General features: G+C 40.3%; 1 protein-coding gene across 1 annotated transcript in view; it reads right to left on the reverse strand.

Annotated features, from left to right (window-relative positions):
* MET (MET proto-oncogene, receptor tyrosine kinase) overlaps positions 1 to 13,797 on the reverse strand; it is a 71,105-nt gene that overhangs the window by 26,780 nt on the left and 30,528 nt on the right. Inside the window, exons 5-9 of the mRNA XM_009697352.1 lie at positions 9,472 to 9,632; positions 8,179 to 8,281; positions 7,832 to 7,968; positions 5,655 to 5,819; positions 4,667 to 4,766 (exon numbers count right to left, since the gene is read on the reverse strand). Coding sequence (XP_009695654.1) covers positions 4,667 to 4,766; positions 5,655 to 5,819; positions 7,832 to 7,968; positions 8,179 to 8,281; positions 9,472 to 9,632 — 666 coding nt within the window. The remainder of the gene's footprint in view (positions 1 to 4,666; positions 4,767 to 5,654; positions 5,820 to 7,831; positions 7,969 to 8,178; positions 8,282 to 9,471; positions 9,633 to 13,797) is intronic.

The raw sequence follows: 13,797 nt of genomic DNA on the forward strand, positions 1-13,797 counted from the left end.
TGCGCACGAGATGCAGGTTTGACACAGAAAGAAAGGCCAATGGTTCCCCTTTGTGAGGGAAACTCTTTTCTGGGCTTCTGTGGCACCTTTACACCACAGAGTCAACACAGACAGAGGATCCAACCCCGAGTGTCTTCGGATAGGTAGTCAGGAATATCTTCAATAATCACACTCTCACCATCCACAGTTTCCAAGAATTTCTTTCATCATTATTTAATAAATCTAAGGTAGACACTCGCAGGTGAATTCTAGGCATTCCGATGAGTATTACGGGTATGGATTGTTCACGGACTTGTAAACATTGAAGGAAGTTTAGGGTATTCTAAAATTTCTCTGTAACACAGCAGGAAACAGCATCTAGCAGGGAGCAATTAAGAAATGCTAAAGATCATTCAAGAGACTACTTACTGAAGAGGTAATTAAAAGTCTGTGGAAAGAGATGATCTCGCATAGCTACAGGGTCAGTTGTTGAAGGTCATGCATTAAAAGGTGCTTCTCCCTAATTTTGCAACCTTTCATATCTTGGGACATTCATGGTTAGAAGAGGTTAAGCAGTGGGAATATAGATCCAAATTAGTTAATGGATGGAATATTAAAAATGCTACAGCAAAGGATCCCTGGATCACCACTTGTTCACTGTTGGGGAATCAGTGCAAAGTACAGGCTTTCAAAGAGAAAATACTGGCCTCAAGTGCTTCAGAAGCAGAAGAACCATCTAGCATGAGCAGAGGTTAGAAGACACTTACTTTGTAAACAGACTCCTGATCAAACACCATTTCAAACTGTGCAAAGCTTTTTTACAGGCACAATGCAAAGTGAAAGGAAGGAATGAGCTGCTTCCCTCCTCGTGCACTTCACACAGGAACTGGACGTGTGAGCAGAAGTGAGAGGGTTTCTGTATCCTTATGCGTTACCTAGAAGTGTCAGGAATTTATGCAGCACTGCCTAAATTCATATTTTTTGTTCCTAGTCAGAACAATTGGTTAAAAGAACTCATGAAATAGAAATTAAAAAGAAACACATTGCAAGTATTGAAACATACAGTTCAATAACTCTAGAACATTTTTTTCACTTGCTGAAATACCAAATTTGAAGAAGGTAAAATGTATTATTTTGATAGTGTTAACACAGAATGTAATATAAATACAACTAGTGTGAACACAGTATTGAATAATTTTAAGGAAATTTAAATAAATATGAAATGAAAATTGTAAAGTTGAAGCAAGGCATTTTTGCCTTATAGAAGAAAAAGTTTCAGAAATACTGAACTTCAAACATGAAAGCTGAAAAGCTCAATTTAAATGCTTCTTCTATAGGGGGCTGGCATTCTGCCCCCAAAACTTTTCAGTTTCAGTGAAACTGCATTTCTTCTAGGGAGTTGTCGACGAAAAACTCTTTTACCAGTTGTACTACTCATCTCTTCCACCGGGATGGAAAGAACCAGGCACAGAAGAGCAGGGCATGTGAGCTGGCTCTGCTCCCTGAGGCTTTGGGATGCTGAGCATCCCCAACAGCTCCTGCTGCTTACAAAAGTGACCCCCCATCAGGGCTCTAGGCCACAATTAAGCCAGAGGGAGTGAATTAAGGGTCTGGGGATAGGTAGCTGACAGGAAAAGGTGAGACCTCTTTTAAATTGGGCACCACCAGTTTTAGGCAAATGGGAGAGGGTCTGGGAGGTGGTAGAAAGAACGAGCAGAGCTCTAGGAAACAACACTTATCAGGAGAATTTGGAGCGGTTTGGTTTGTTTTAACTGGAAAAGAGAAAGGCTGAATCATAATGTAGTGCAAATATGTAAAATTAGCAGGAGAGACTGGTAATTGGTTGTTTGTGTCCACTGAGGGTTAAACAAGAAGATAGCTAATTGGCAGCTAGGATTTGGGTTAATTATTAGAAAGAAGTATTTCCAAACCACTCGGTAAGCAGGTAGAGCAGCTCTTTCCAAAGCTTGTTTAAGCAAGGTTGTGAAATTTCTTTCACAAGGAGTTTTAATAACAGCCTAGGCAAATATGTGTCGGGCAGTGGTCTGCGTACATTTGCTCCCGCCGCAGGGAAGCTGGCCAGGCTAGGTCTTTGTGGTCCCTCCCAGCTGTACTTTCCTTTGATGCTTTGGGATGTGTTTCAGCGCTGGCTTTGGTTTTCCCAAGAGCCACAGTTTCTGAATGCTGACAAAAGCAGCTTCTTGGAGGAGGCTGGTGAGAGAAAACTGAAAAGAAAAATGGCTTAAATAACAATCAAAAAACCATGATTCGCTTAGCTCTCCTCTCCCAAACTAAGGAAGCAAAAAGATATATAACATCAGCTATAGGAGTTCTTGATCATTTTGGTTTGTATTGTGCTGTTTGTCCAGGTTTGGTCTATTCAGGACCACAACCTGTTTTCTCCTTCATAAATGGGATGGATAGTTGGTCATTGCAGTGCTCTGGATCCCTGCTGGAAATATACCTCCTCGTCACCGTTTATTTTTGTAATGACTGGATGAAAGTTTGTTTTTTTGGCATATTGCTCATGCATAGGGCCCAGAATCTCCAGCACAGGAGATTCTGCAGCGCAGGCTGCAGACACAGGCACCCTCCGCCAGCCATTTCCTCAGTTACACAGTGCAATCTTGTTTTGCTGCCTATAAATCTTCGCCTTCTCTCCGAGAACTAATATCCTTCCTTGAGAAATAAGCTCGAGGTAAAGACTAGTGGCAGAACAAATGACAAGCCGAGCTGGGCTGTCACAGAGGCAGGGAAAGCCACCGAGTGCCAGAAGCCTTTAATTTCAATAGAGCAAAATACATTGCTTGGGCAGGGTCAAAGTATAAAACACTGGATTATAATCTGTTTGAGGTTATACTCCAGCCTTTGTGCAGGGAGAATGAACTTGTGTACAGCTGCTTTTACACTGGGGCAGACTCTTGGAGATCAGCAGTGGTAGGGGACAGATACCCTTGTGGAAGAGGAGAGTCAACCTGACTCCTGTGTGTTGGCAAAAATCACATACACTGCAAGGTATGAAAAAAAAACAGAAGGAAGATAATTCTGACTGTCTATGTCCATATCTTTTTTTCAACAGCAGGTTAAAAAGCAGGATGGCAGCAAAACGCTGCTTAAAGGAAAGATTGCTCCCAAATATTTGGGGGAGACAGTAAACTCTACATTGTTCATTGCCTGGAGTTGCCAGTCGCTTTTGGACAGTGGATTTAGTTCTTTAAAACTTCAGATCCTTTCAAATCTGTTCAAATTCTGAGGGAGTCCCAGATATTTGACAAGCAAGGTATGCAGAATCAGGGCCTGAAGAGAAGCAATATTGCACATTCACACAGGGAAACGGAGAAAGCAAGTGCATGGTCTTTACTTCAAAAGAAAGACTGCTCAAATCCACACAAAGCAAAATCTAACAAGTTGATTTCAGCCATGATCTTTTCTTTGGAAACCATTGTACTTAGAAATAATCGTGCCTGTTTTACTCAAAACCTCATAAATTTTGAGTTTGGTTGATTTTGCTGAAATGTTTTGCTTTCCGACTCATGGGTGAAGTATCTTTTTGATAACATTGAACACTGTGTTTCATTGCAGGGGCACTGATTTTCAGATTAAAAACTGAACCCATTAAACTATAAGCCATGATTACATCCAGCTGAAATTCAGGTCCCGACACTCATAATATTATACAAATTAGGATCATGAAGAATATTATGACCTTGAAGCTATAAAAGACTGTAAATTTGCAGACATACTGTTTAAAATGCTTTGAGCAAACCTAGGTCTAATACTTAGAATTCAATACAGGAAATAGAGTACGCTGATCTTTAGAAATACACTGAGAGCATGAGCAGTAACATAGCATGTCATAAAGACTGTAGGTCAATTTAGCTTCAGTTAGGCTAAACAGACCTCACAGGATAAGAAAATGTTGGAGATGTAAGACAAATGTGTAGGCAAAAGCTTACAGGAAATAGTTCCAGTACAACTAGCCAATAAATGTCATCTTTGCCTTACAAAAGTTAAAGTAGATCACATAGCCATATCTGAACACCTTATTTAGATTCAGAGACTATGTATTATCAACTCAGGTAACAAAAGAAGCCTCAGATCCCTGACTGACTCTCTATTCATGCAGAGGTACCCAACTGCAAAGGCCCAAAGCTCTCTTAAAACTTAGTTGCTGAACTTTGATGAGTTAGGAAAGATTTGCCCCAATAGGTAATCTGGCAATCAGAAAGTCTTCAAAATAATACTTTTGATTTTACATATTTACTTTTCCTCTTTCTTTGACACTTGTTCCATTTTTCTTTTATATCCACAGTCACCATTTGAATATATTTCCTACCTATCACGGTAGCACTTGAACTTGCCATGTAATCTGACATACCTGTATTGCATTGTTCTGTGTTTAGTCACTGAATATGCATTGTTAAATTATAATATAAAAATCTTGTTATCAGAAAGCCTTGTTTCTTTGGAAGAGGTTCCTTGGAAACTGTTGCTCTACTCCCAGCTTAATTTCAAATTTCTTGCTGTGATTTGCCTATGCAGTGGAAACAGTGTGTGCAGAAAACACCAAAATGTTGGTGGAGGCTCCAAAGTTTCAAGGCAAAAATCAAAGTACTTTGAAAATTCTGTGCCATTCACCACACGAAGATGACAAGATAACAGATTGTCTTCTCCAAGACTGACTCACCACAGAGAAGTTCATTCCCAGTTTAGGTACAGTAATCACCATCTGAGGAAAGCACACTGAGTTCAAGTTGATTCCCTGAGCTGTGATTGTACTTCCACCACTAGGAAGAATTAAAAAAAAAAAAAAAAAGAAAAGAAAAAAGAAAAGAGAAGATGAGTAGGATAATGATACATCTGCTATGATAATCTTAATTACAAGTTATAGTTTAGAGTAAATGACAATATAAAACCAGAACTAAGGATATATGGGGTGAATGCAAATACATAGGTCTGAGTAGTGAGATTATTTTTCTGGGAAACAAATTTTACACTTGCTATAACAACTAATCAAATACAAGAAAAGAAAAATGATTTTTAAAATTGTGGCATGCCAGAATATAAAACAAATGCATACGTTTCAAAGGAGGGTGTATACTTGTACTTAGCAATTGCTAACTTACCTAACTTATTGCTTTCAGTGGTGCTGAAAAAGGTGTCTTTTTTACTGTTGACATTTTTTTGGCAAAGCCAGATGGCTTGGATTAGAGCTACTGAGACCATAAATATGTCACTTAAAAGCACACACATACTACCATACATATATATTCATAATATTTATGTAGCACTGGATTTAGACTATTTTAAAATCCATTTGCTCTCCTGAATACCGCTGACTTGTCACATTAAATGATTTTCCTCACTAATGAGTGTAATGTCCAGATGCAGTATAGGAGACACACTTAGCTGTACAGTAGGTACCTCAGCAGGACATCACAGGTACGCTCAGCAGCAGCTAGGAGTTAAATCACATAAAGAAAAGAGGCGTCCTTCCCCCTTCTCCTTCATCTCTGAAAGGAAACGATCTGCCCTCTGCAACTGCACCATAATAGAAGCAATTGGCATGGCAGATAGAGATAAAAATGCAATTTCTTTTGATAGATTGCTGTGCAGCATAGCCATTCTTCTTTCATTCATTACTTTTCTTATTTCTATAAGAAACTTTTACTCACCTAAGAAAAGATTTGGCTGGATGAATTTTTAAAACAACGGGGTCTTCTCTGTATGTGAAATGACCGCTCGTGTCTCGAACGGCTTCATCGATTCCCACCCTCACACGATATTCCTGGGGAATTCGTTGTGCCGGAGTGTAGCACTCCACAGCGCTCGCCGATATGCTGGAAGGACAGAAAAAGGCTTGCTTGTCAGCATTATAAAACATGTACTCAGTTTAAAACACTGTCCTTTAGTGAGTCCCAACGTCGCCTAAGGATCCGCTTATACAAAAAAGTCATTGATTCCTCCACTAGACGATCATATTACAACAAATAAGCACGGCGTGAGGTAGAAACAGTAACGATTCATCTTAATTTGGTTGACTTGCACCTTGCCTGCTAGAAGGTGCTTCCCCAGGGCTGGTGACAGCCACATCAGCCTCTGCACCCTGCAAAGGCAGCTTCCAGCCTGGAAAACCACAGCACACTCCAGGCTTAAGGAGAATGACTTCTGCTGCTGTAACCAAAGGACAATGTATTTCTCTTTCAAATCTCTTTCAAGTGTCTCCAAATTAGACAAAAGGGGCATTTGCTGCCACTTCTGAAGCTTTCCAGGAAGGTGGGGTTCACCGTGTACTGTAGGTGTTAGTGATTTGTTCATATATATATGGAAGCTTTTTACCATCTTTTAAAGGAAAAAATAACCCCTTGATCTAGCTGCCCTCAGAACTGGGGAAAGCTGCCAGTTCAGGCAGAGAAATACCTGCCGCAAGAAACTGGCTAAGACCTGCGTAGAAGTCTCCAGACAACTTGGCTGGTGAGAAAGAGGGGTGCTGGGGATGCTTACTGGATAAGCCCCAACTACAGTTTGATACCTAGAGGTCCACCTGAACAAAGGAGATGTCTGCCTCTGAGCTGGCTGTCCTCTCACACCCACAGTAGATGTCTCAAATGGATCAGATGAATCATTCCCAAAGGGTTTATATATTTGTCCATTAGTTGATCAGCTGAGATGATAACATCAATAAATGCCACCCTAAACTATTAAGTAGCCACTGAACAGAAGTGCTGAAGATCTTGGTAGTGATTAAATATCAGACCTGAATACCTAAATCCCTTTCTTGATTTAGTCAGACTTAGCTGATTTGATCAAGAGCATACAGTAAATCATTTAGCAGCAAAGAAGAAAATGTAGCTCTCCTGACTTTGAGTCTGACGTTAACTAATAGGCTATTGCTTCCCCACATTCTCCACAAGTGTGATGTTTCACCACTACGACTTTCCAGAATCATTAGGAGAGACTCATAATTTAGAGGAATTGCTGGACATCCTGCTCCTGGAACACAGAGGGCCAGATTCTGCCCTTGGCCGCAGAGGTGATAATTTCGGAGCCACTCTGCTGTACCTGAAAACAGGACCAAGCAGGATTTGTGCCACGGTAGAATGGCTACCAAATTCAGAATGCTTGTCTGCCCGCAGCAGAGAATCTGTGCTTGGTATTTAACATGTATATTCAGCTGGAATTGAAGGCATTTCTACACAAAGCATCTCAAAGATTCTTGACTGAGCTCCTGCTGGATCCAGTACAGAGCCACAAGAAATTCTGGCTTAAACCTCAAAACAATTTTATATATACCAGGAAAAGTCCCAAACTGATGCTGCCCCTGGTTTCTGGAGGCTGTTCACTGATAGTAGTGCAGAAACAGCTGCTCCTCTGCACAGGATACACGTTCCTACGCTGGTCAGGCTTCCACCAAACAAACCAGTAGGAAATGGTAACCTGCACCCACTGGACACTCACTGGGAGCTGCAGCATGAACAGCAGCTTTTGCTCGTATTAAGAAAGCAAGCTGAGTGTGTGGGAGTTGGGGTTACAAAAATGATGGGAAATGGACAGTTTCTAGTCCATTAGAAGCTGATTTGCTACTACTCTATGCAACCTTTTAATAAGGTTAATGAAGGCATTACAGAATAAACAAGTCTTCTAGGGAACCATAGTCTCTTCTAGAAACCTTTCAGACATCCTCAACTCAGGATGTAATCCAGAACTGAATGCTTATTGCAGTATCAATTCTCTGATATGTAACACAAGGAGAGGAGACAAATGCACGTTTGTGGTTTTTTTTTTTTACTCCAAGACATTTTAATCAAGCCATTTCAATATTAAAGGCATCACTTTTTAGCAAGTACATTACCTTTTCAAGGTGCACAGTTTCTCGCCAACAAAAATCTTTCTGGATTTTCCACTGTTTAGGTATTTTCCAGCTACAGTTAGCAATGTTCCTCCAGATTTGGGGCCATAGGTGGGAGAGATACTTGCTATTACAGGATTCTGACGGGGGGTAAAGATAAGAACAGTGGATTGTTAAATTATTTTCAAAATGTGAAGAGGAAGAATCTTAAAAATCTATTAGTATTTTCATGAAGTAATAATAAAGCAACAGGAATACAGAATTACCATACTGGACAGGACTCATGAGGAGTCCCCTTCCAGTTAATAGTGAAGCTAATTTGACAATAAAGTTTTAATCATAGTGCTTACCACGTATGAAAATGTATTGAATAGTGTTTTGCCATGTCCAACAGAAACACTACTGGTTATATTAAAACTTGGATTTTTTGCAGCAGGAACTGTGCATTCCAGCCTTTGGAAAACAAGGAAAAAGATGGGATTACATTTTTTTTCTGGCTTGATTTTTTGTATTAAAATAGAACCACTTCAAACTCATAATAACGGAGGATCCATACTAAACAAATCATCAACCTATGCGTGTCAGGGACATTTCAGAAATAACAGCTAAAAGAACTGTGGTCGTCTTCTTTAATACTGAATACAAACACTGTGTTTTTACTTGGCCAGAGAAAATAATTTTTGTGTATCAAATACATTTCAGAAAAAAAGAAGCATGCTAGAGAAAACAAATACCTCCCATTCAATGGCTGAGTTGGTTTTTGGAATTTTCCTTTAGTGCCAAATTTTGGCAGACAACAGGATTAGAAAAAATGCATCGTATACACGAGTTTGTTGTATAAATCTAAATACTGCCAAAAATTAAACTTGAACTTTTGTGGCAGCATGTGTCAATGTATTATATTACCTTTACACAGTCTCATATGGGCTAGTCTCCTTAAATCATTTTGTTTGGCTTAAGACTGTTCAGAATAGCAATTAGGAGAGTGCTCAGTACTTCTGGAGGGTGACCTTTTTGCTGCTATATATATGAATAAGGAAGCTGTGCCATGATTTGCACATTGCTTTGGTAGCAGATAGTCATATGCTTTGAACTGAGAGAGGATATTCATTGAACTTCCTATTTCTTCAAGATAACAACTGGAAGAACCTCTGTCTTAAACTTAAGCCATTATCTCACTGGCTCAAATACTTATTTCCGAGGAGGAGGAGGAGAGGTGCAGCTGAAGGTCATGAGTCTCTGGATGACAAAATACCTGCATCTTCTCACATTTCTCTCCAGCAGCTTCACAGGTCAGGAAGACGGAGGTGACATAACTGAGTCCAGCAGGATCCTGGCCAAGGGAACCTGCCCCCCTTTCAAACCTTTGAATTGTTTTGTTCCTGCCAGTTCTCACAGATGTTGAACAGCATTTCGCAGACAAACCAGAAAAAGCTGCTGCAGGAGCTATTGGCATTAACTAGATTTATTTGATCTCCATTTCAAGCACTTTTTTCCTGGGGAGCTTATCAAACCAAGGGATTGTTTCCTGTCTGACATTTCAGAATCGGAGATGACATAGGCTGAATGTTTATGTCATAAAAAAATCCATACCACATAAAGAACATCTGTATAAAACCACATTCACATTTTAGGTTTCTTACTTGTTTCTGTTGCTAAATTTTGCTTCCAGAGCACAAATTTGTCCTCCGATATGGACTGAAGTATTTTTTAATTCAAATCTATTGTTTTTGCTGAATCCAAAGTCCCATCCACACAGTGTCAGTTTTGTCCCGCCTTCTAAGGGAGCACTGCTTGGGACAATCTGTTAAAAAAATATTGTGTTAGTTACATCAGGTTTTCTGGAACTTCAAATGGAGTTAAAGAATGCGCAAAGGAATAATTTTAGAAAAGCATTTCTTCTGGTAGACTATGTCCTACCATTCATCTTAATTGTTCTTCACCTTTCATTTGTCACATTATGAGCTTTCTCTGACAGTAGCAATAAATAACAAAACCTATACTAGAAAGCTTTGAAAGATAGTGTTTAGGGGCACTGAACAAGCTGTGCATTGTACTAGTCTTCTAAATCCTGCCGTTCTTGTCTTTCACATCTTATTTCTGGCATGTTAAACATACAATGTACTTATTTTGTTAGAAGCTGAATGCTGAACACAAAAGAGCCCCAAAATGACCATTTTTTGTCAGCTTGATGAAAGTCAGGTTCAGAGTGAAGTAGCTTCAAAGACACCATAATCCGATATCGCGTTGGCTGTGATAAAGTTAACGTGACTTCTGCTATTCTTTCCTTAAATCTTTTACATTTGGTCACCTCTAATACCGAGTTAAAAATAAACTACCCCTCAGAAACACAGAGACAATCTACAAAGGAAATGCTTTTTTTTTCTGTATATTGTAAATTGTCCTGTAAAATATAACAATGGTGGGAAAAATGTAGGAACACTATAGAAGTCTTACAAAACTCTGTAAAAGTACTGGTCAGTACTGCCAGTAAAAAAAAAAAAATTAAAAAATCAAAAAGACATTGGTTCAGGGTTTATGGGTACTTTTAACAATACTGCATAATTTTGCAAACATACCAGTACCAGTGGACAAACAACAGAGAATGAAAGACTGAATTTATACTTGTGGTCATAGTGTCTAAATGTCTTAGACTTAATGCTTTAGTGACACCAACTTTGCCCCTAAAATGCAATACAGCTGTGCCTTTCAAAGGACCCAACTTAATTTTCAAGCTGAAAGGAAAGTGTTTGAGAGATACTTGGCTATTATTTCATCTGGAAATCCAGTAAGACAGTACATTTCTTTTCAACTCTCTTGTAGCTATACTTCAAGACTCTCACAAGTGAACTATTGTAGACAGAAAGGCAGCTGAAGAATACTTCAAAAGAATCATACTATATATTCTATATGGGGAAATTTACTGCCTTCATTAGAAATCAGACAAAGAGTCTGATCTAAAACGCAATGAAGCCAGTACGAATCTTTCCTATTTTAATGAGCTTTGAATCAGCTCTCAATGAGCAAAGAAGAGGGAACCTATGCAGGAACAGTATTTTTGCACAAATCTCCTAAAAAAGGAGTGATGCTCACACAGCCCCTTGACACACAACACTAAGCTAAGAGCATGGAGCAGTACTGTACCCCATGGAGTCTGTGCTATTCTCAAGTTTAAATTTCCCTTATGTCTTTGGTTTTTTTTCTTTGAAATCTAGATTGACTTCAGATCTTAGTTTTCCACTCTACTTAATATCTCAGCACACTATCTATTTTTGGAGTAACAAAACCCTAGCAGAAACTGAAATTGCTCTGTGGGGGTACAGGATGTCTCGATGTTTTGTACAATAATGCATTGACGTGTGGCATTTGAAGAGTTTAAAATGTAATCCATAAGTTTGCAAAATAAGGGCGTTAAAATCAGGCTTCACAAAGCCACACAGAATAAAAACTGAAGGCACTTAACCGGTTTTGAGTGATCTTACCTGCCAAAAGAGACTTGTCATAGCAGCCCATGTGCCTTAATTGAGGGAGAATAAAAGTACTTACTACATTCTGCCAGCAAATTTAGGAGGAAAGACCTCTAAGTAGATAGCAAAAAATAAACCATATTTTAAACTTTTGAATTTAAGTTCTGCAGAAACTCCTCGAGTGTTTTTATTCATGTCTTTATTTTTGTTCCATTTGTTCTGTACGATGAAACCTGTTTTCCCAGACTTGCTCTTGGGAGAGTCGACAGGAATGAACAGTAAACCTCTGGACTTTGAACTGAGGCACACGTAGGCATCTTCTGTGTGCTTATATTGTGCAGGCAGTAACAGAAAGTAAGCAAAACCCAATTCAGTTATAAATGCTATGAAATTCAGGATTCAAAAGTTTTTGATAGCCAGGAAACTCCACTGATAACATGGAGCAAGTCCTGCTGCAAGGCTTGCCATTCTGCTCCTCCCTGCTGCTCTCTGGACTTTGGGTTAAGGGAAAGTTAACTTTTCTCATTCGTTTTGGAAAAATTTAAAGCATTATGTTTTCGTTTGTTTATGTTGACAGCGATTATCCACTCACAGACTTTGTAAGTTGTTGGAAGAAACCAACTATTTGTTAAAGTTTCAACAGCCCATTCATTTTAATTGAGAGGCAAGAACATGTACAGGCCACGTGAAATTTTCAGCAAAACCTCCAACCTAAACAGGCAGCAGAAGGCCTGATGTTCTTGATACATCTGAGACAAAAGCTGGCTAAAATGACTCACTTTAGAAATAGCAACAAACCATGTCAGGTTTTGAACCACAACAAAGAATCAAAAGGGAGAATAATTTATTTCTTCTTTTACGCCGTTCACCTTTCAGTGCAACCTGAACGCCGCACACAGATGCCTGCAATTTGTTCCAGCACCAAGCGATCGCCGAGGAGACTCCCGGTTTTCCTCTTTTACCACTTGTCCAGGCTGACAAAAGATGTCTCGTTGTTGGCAGAGGCGGTGGATGGGAGTCGGGTACGGTGCTGAGGTGCGGGGTGGGAGCCGGGCTGTGGTGGGGACGTGTCCCGGTGCCAGCCCCACTACGGTCTCTGTAGCAGGGGGGATGATGCCCCGACAGAGCTGGAGCTCTGCCCTCGCTGCAGGGCTGGGGTGTGGGGTTGCTCCCTGTCACCCAGGGCTCCAAGGGAAAGTGCTTAAAGCAAGGCAGAGAGATAAAGGATCTGCAGGACTCCATGGGAAAACTGCTGAGTTTCTTCTCTGCCATCTCTCCTGAGAGGAAAATCTCATTTTTTTTTAACACTGCGCACCACTCTGTGCAATAACCTGGGAGAACTTTGTTGAAGACTTAGCTAGCTAACGTCCACTGGACCAGACCCTCGGAGGAGCTCTCTGTTCCCCTCAGGTTAAAGTGATTGTATGACATATTTCAAGCAATCTGTCCCTCTGAAAGCTGCAAAATATTAAGAGGGGTGTTCGGACTGAATTTCAGATCCTGCGCAAAGCAGGTCATCCTCTGTTTGTTAGGAAGAAAACAAGCTTGTTTCTCATATTTTATGCATACGGGTTTAAAGACAGACCAGAAGATGATGAATAATCTGTTTTATATTTTTTTCAGTAATCATGTTAAATGTCATGGTCCAGTAGAGCATGAAATCTGTCTTAACAGCTAGCAATCCAAAGGGATTTAAGTACTCAGCTACACTTTTTTCCTTACAAGCCTTCTAGAAGCAACTCCTACCAACGTGGGCACGCTGTAATTCGAGATTCACTTTCAGATCCATCAGTGCCACAGATCCATATTCATTACAGGGGTAGACTGGGCTTGTGCTGAGCAGGCAGGGCTGAGCCACACAGGGAAGGGGAGCACCCGGCCGGCCCCACGTGTGCTCCCACCGCCCCACGCCGAGGCATGCTCTCCTGGATGAGTCCTCTTCATAGGGACTGCAGAGGTGGCCTTGGGGATGTACCTCTCAGTCTAAGCATCTCTGCGTGGGCTCCAGGCGCTTGGTTCTTAAAACTGCTGAGTGCGCACACTCATAATTGAAATTAAAGAGGGCTGTATGAGCTCAGCACCTTCGAAAATCAGAAACTAAGCAGTTCAGAGCCTTAGAAAACTTTTTGGAGGCATGGCACACAGCCACTGCTGGAAAGTTTTGACAAGAAAAAAACATTAAGGGATGCTACTTGTGCTGAGCTTTAGGAAAGACAAAACAAGCTGTGCAGCACAGGTGAGCAGCTTGGGCCTGCAGAAGTATATAAAAATGTATCAGGACTAATTCTCAGTGTATCCCTTTGAACTGGTGATTCATAGTCTCATACAAACTAAGGCCAAAAAGGACTATTTGATCATCTAATACGGACTTTTTGACATAAATGTGTTCTTGTATGAAGGAAAACTAAACTATTCACATTCTGTGTTAGTCATTTTTTTACATCTCCTTTGCCCGAAGGTGAATGGCAATAGAAGGCAAGGCAAGGCAAGCATACCGCCCCC

This window comes from Cariama cristata, unplaced genomic scaffold (genome assembly GCF_000690535.1).
Source record: "Cariama cristata isolate BGI_N322 unplaced genomic scaffold, ASM69053v1 scaffold10153, whole genome shotgun sequence".
Taxonomy (NCBI): domain Eukaryota; kingdom Metazoa; phylum Chordata; class Aves; order Cariamiformes; family Cariamidae; genus Cariama; species Cariama cristata.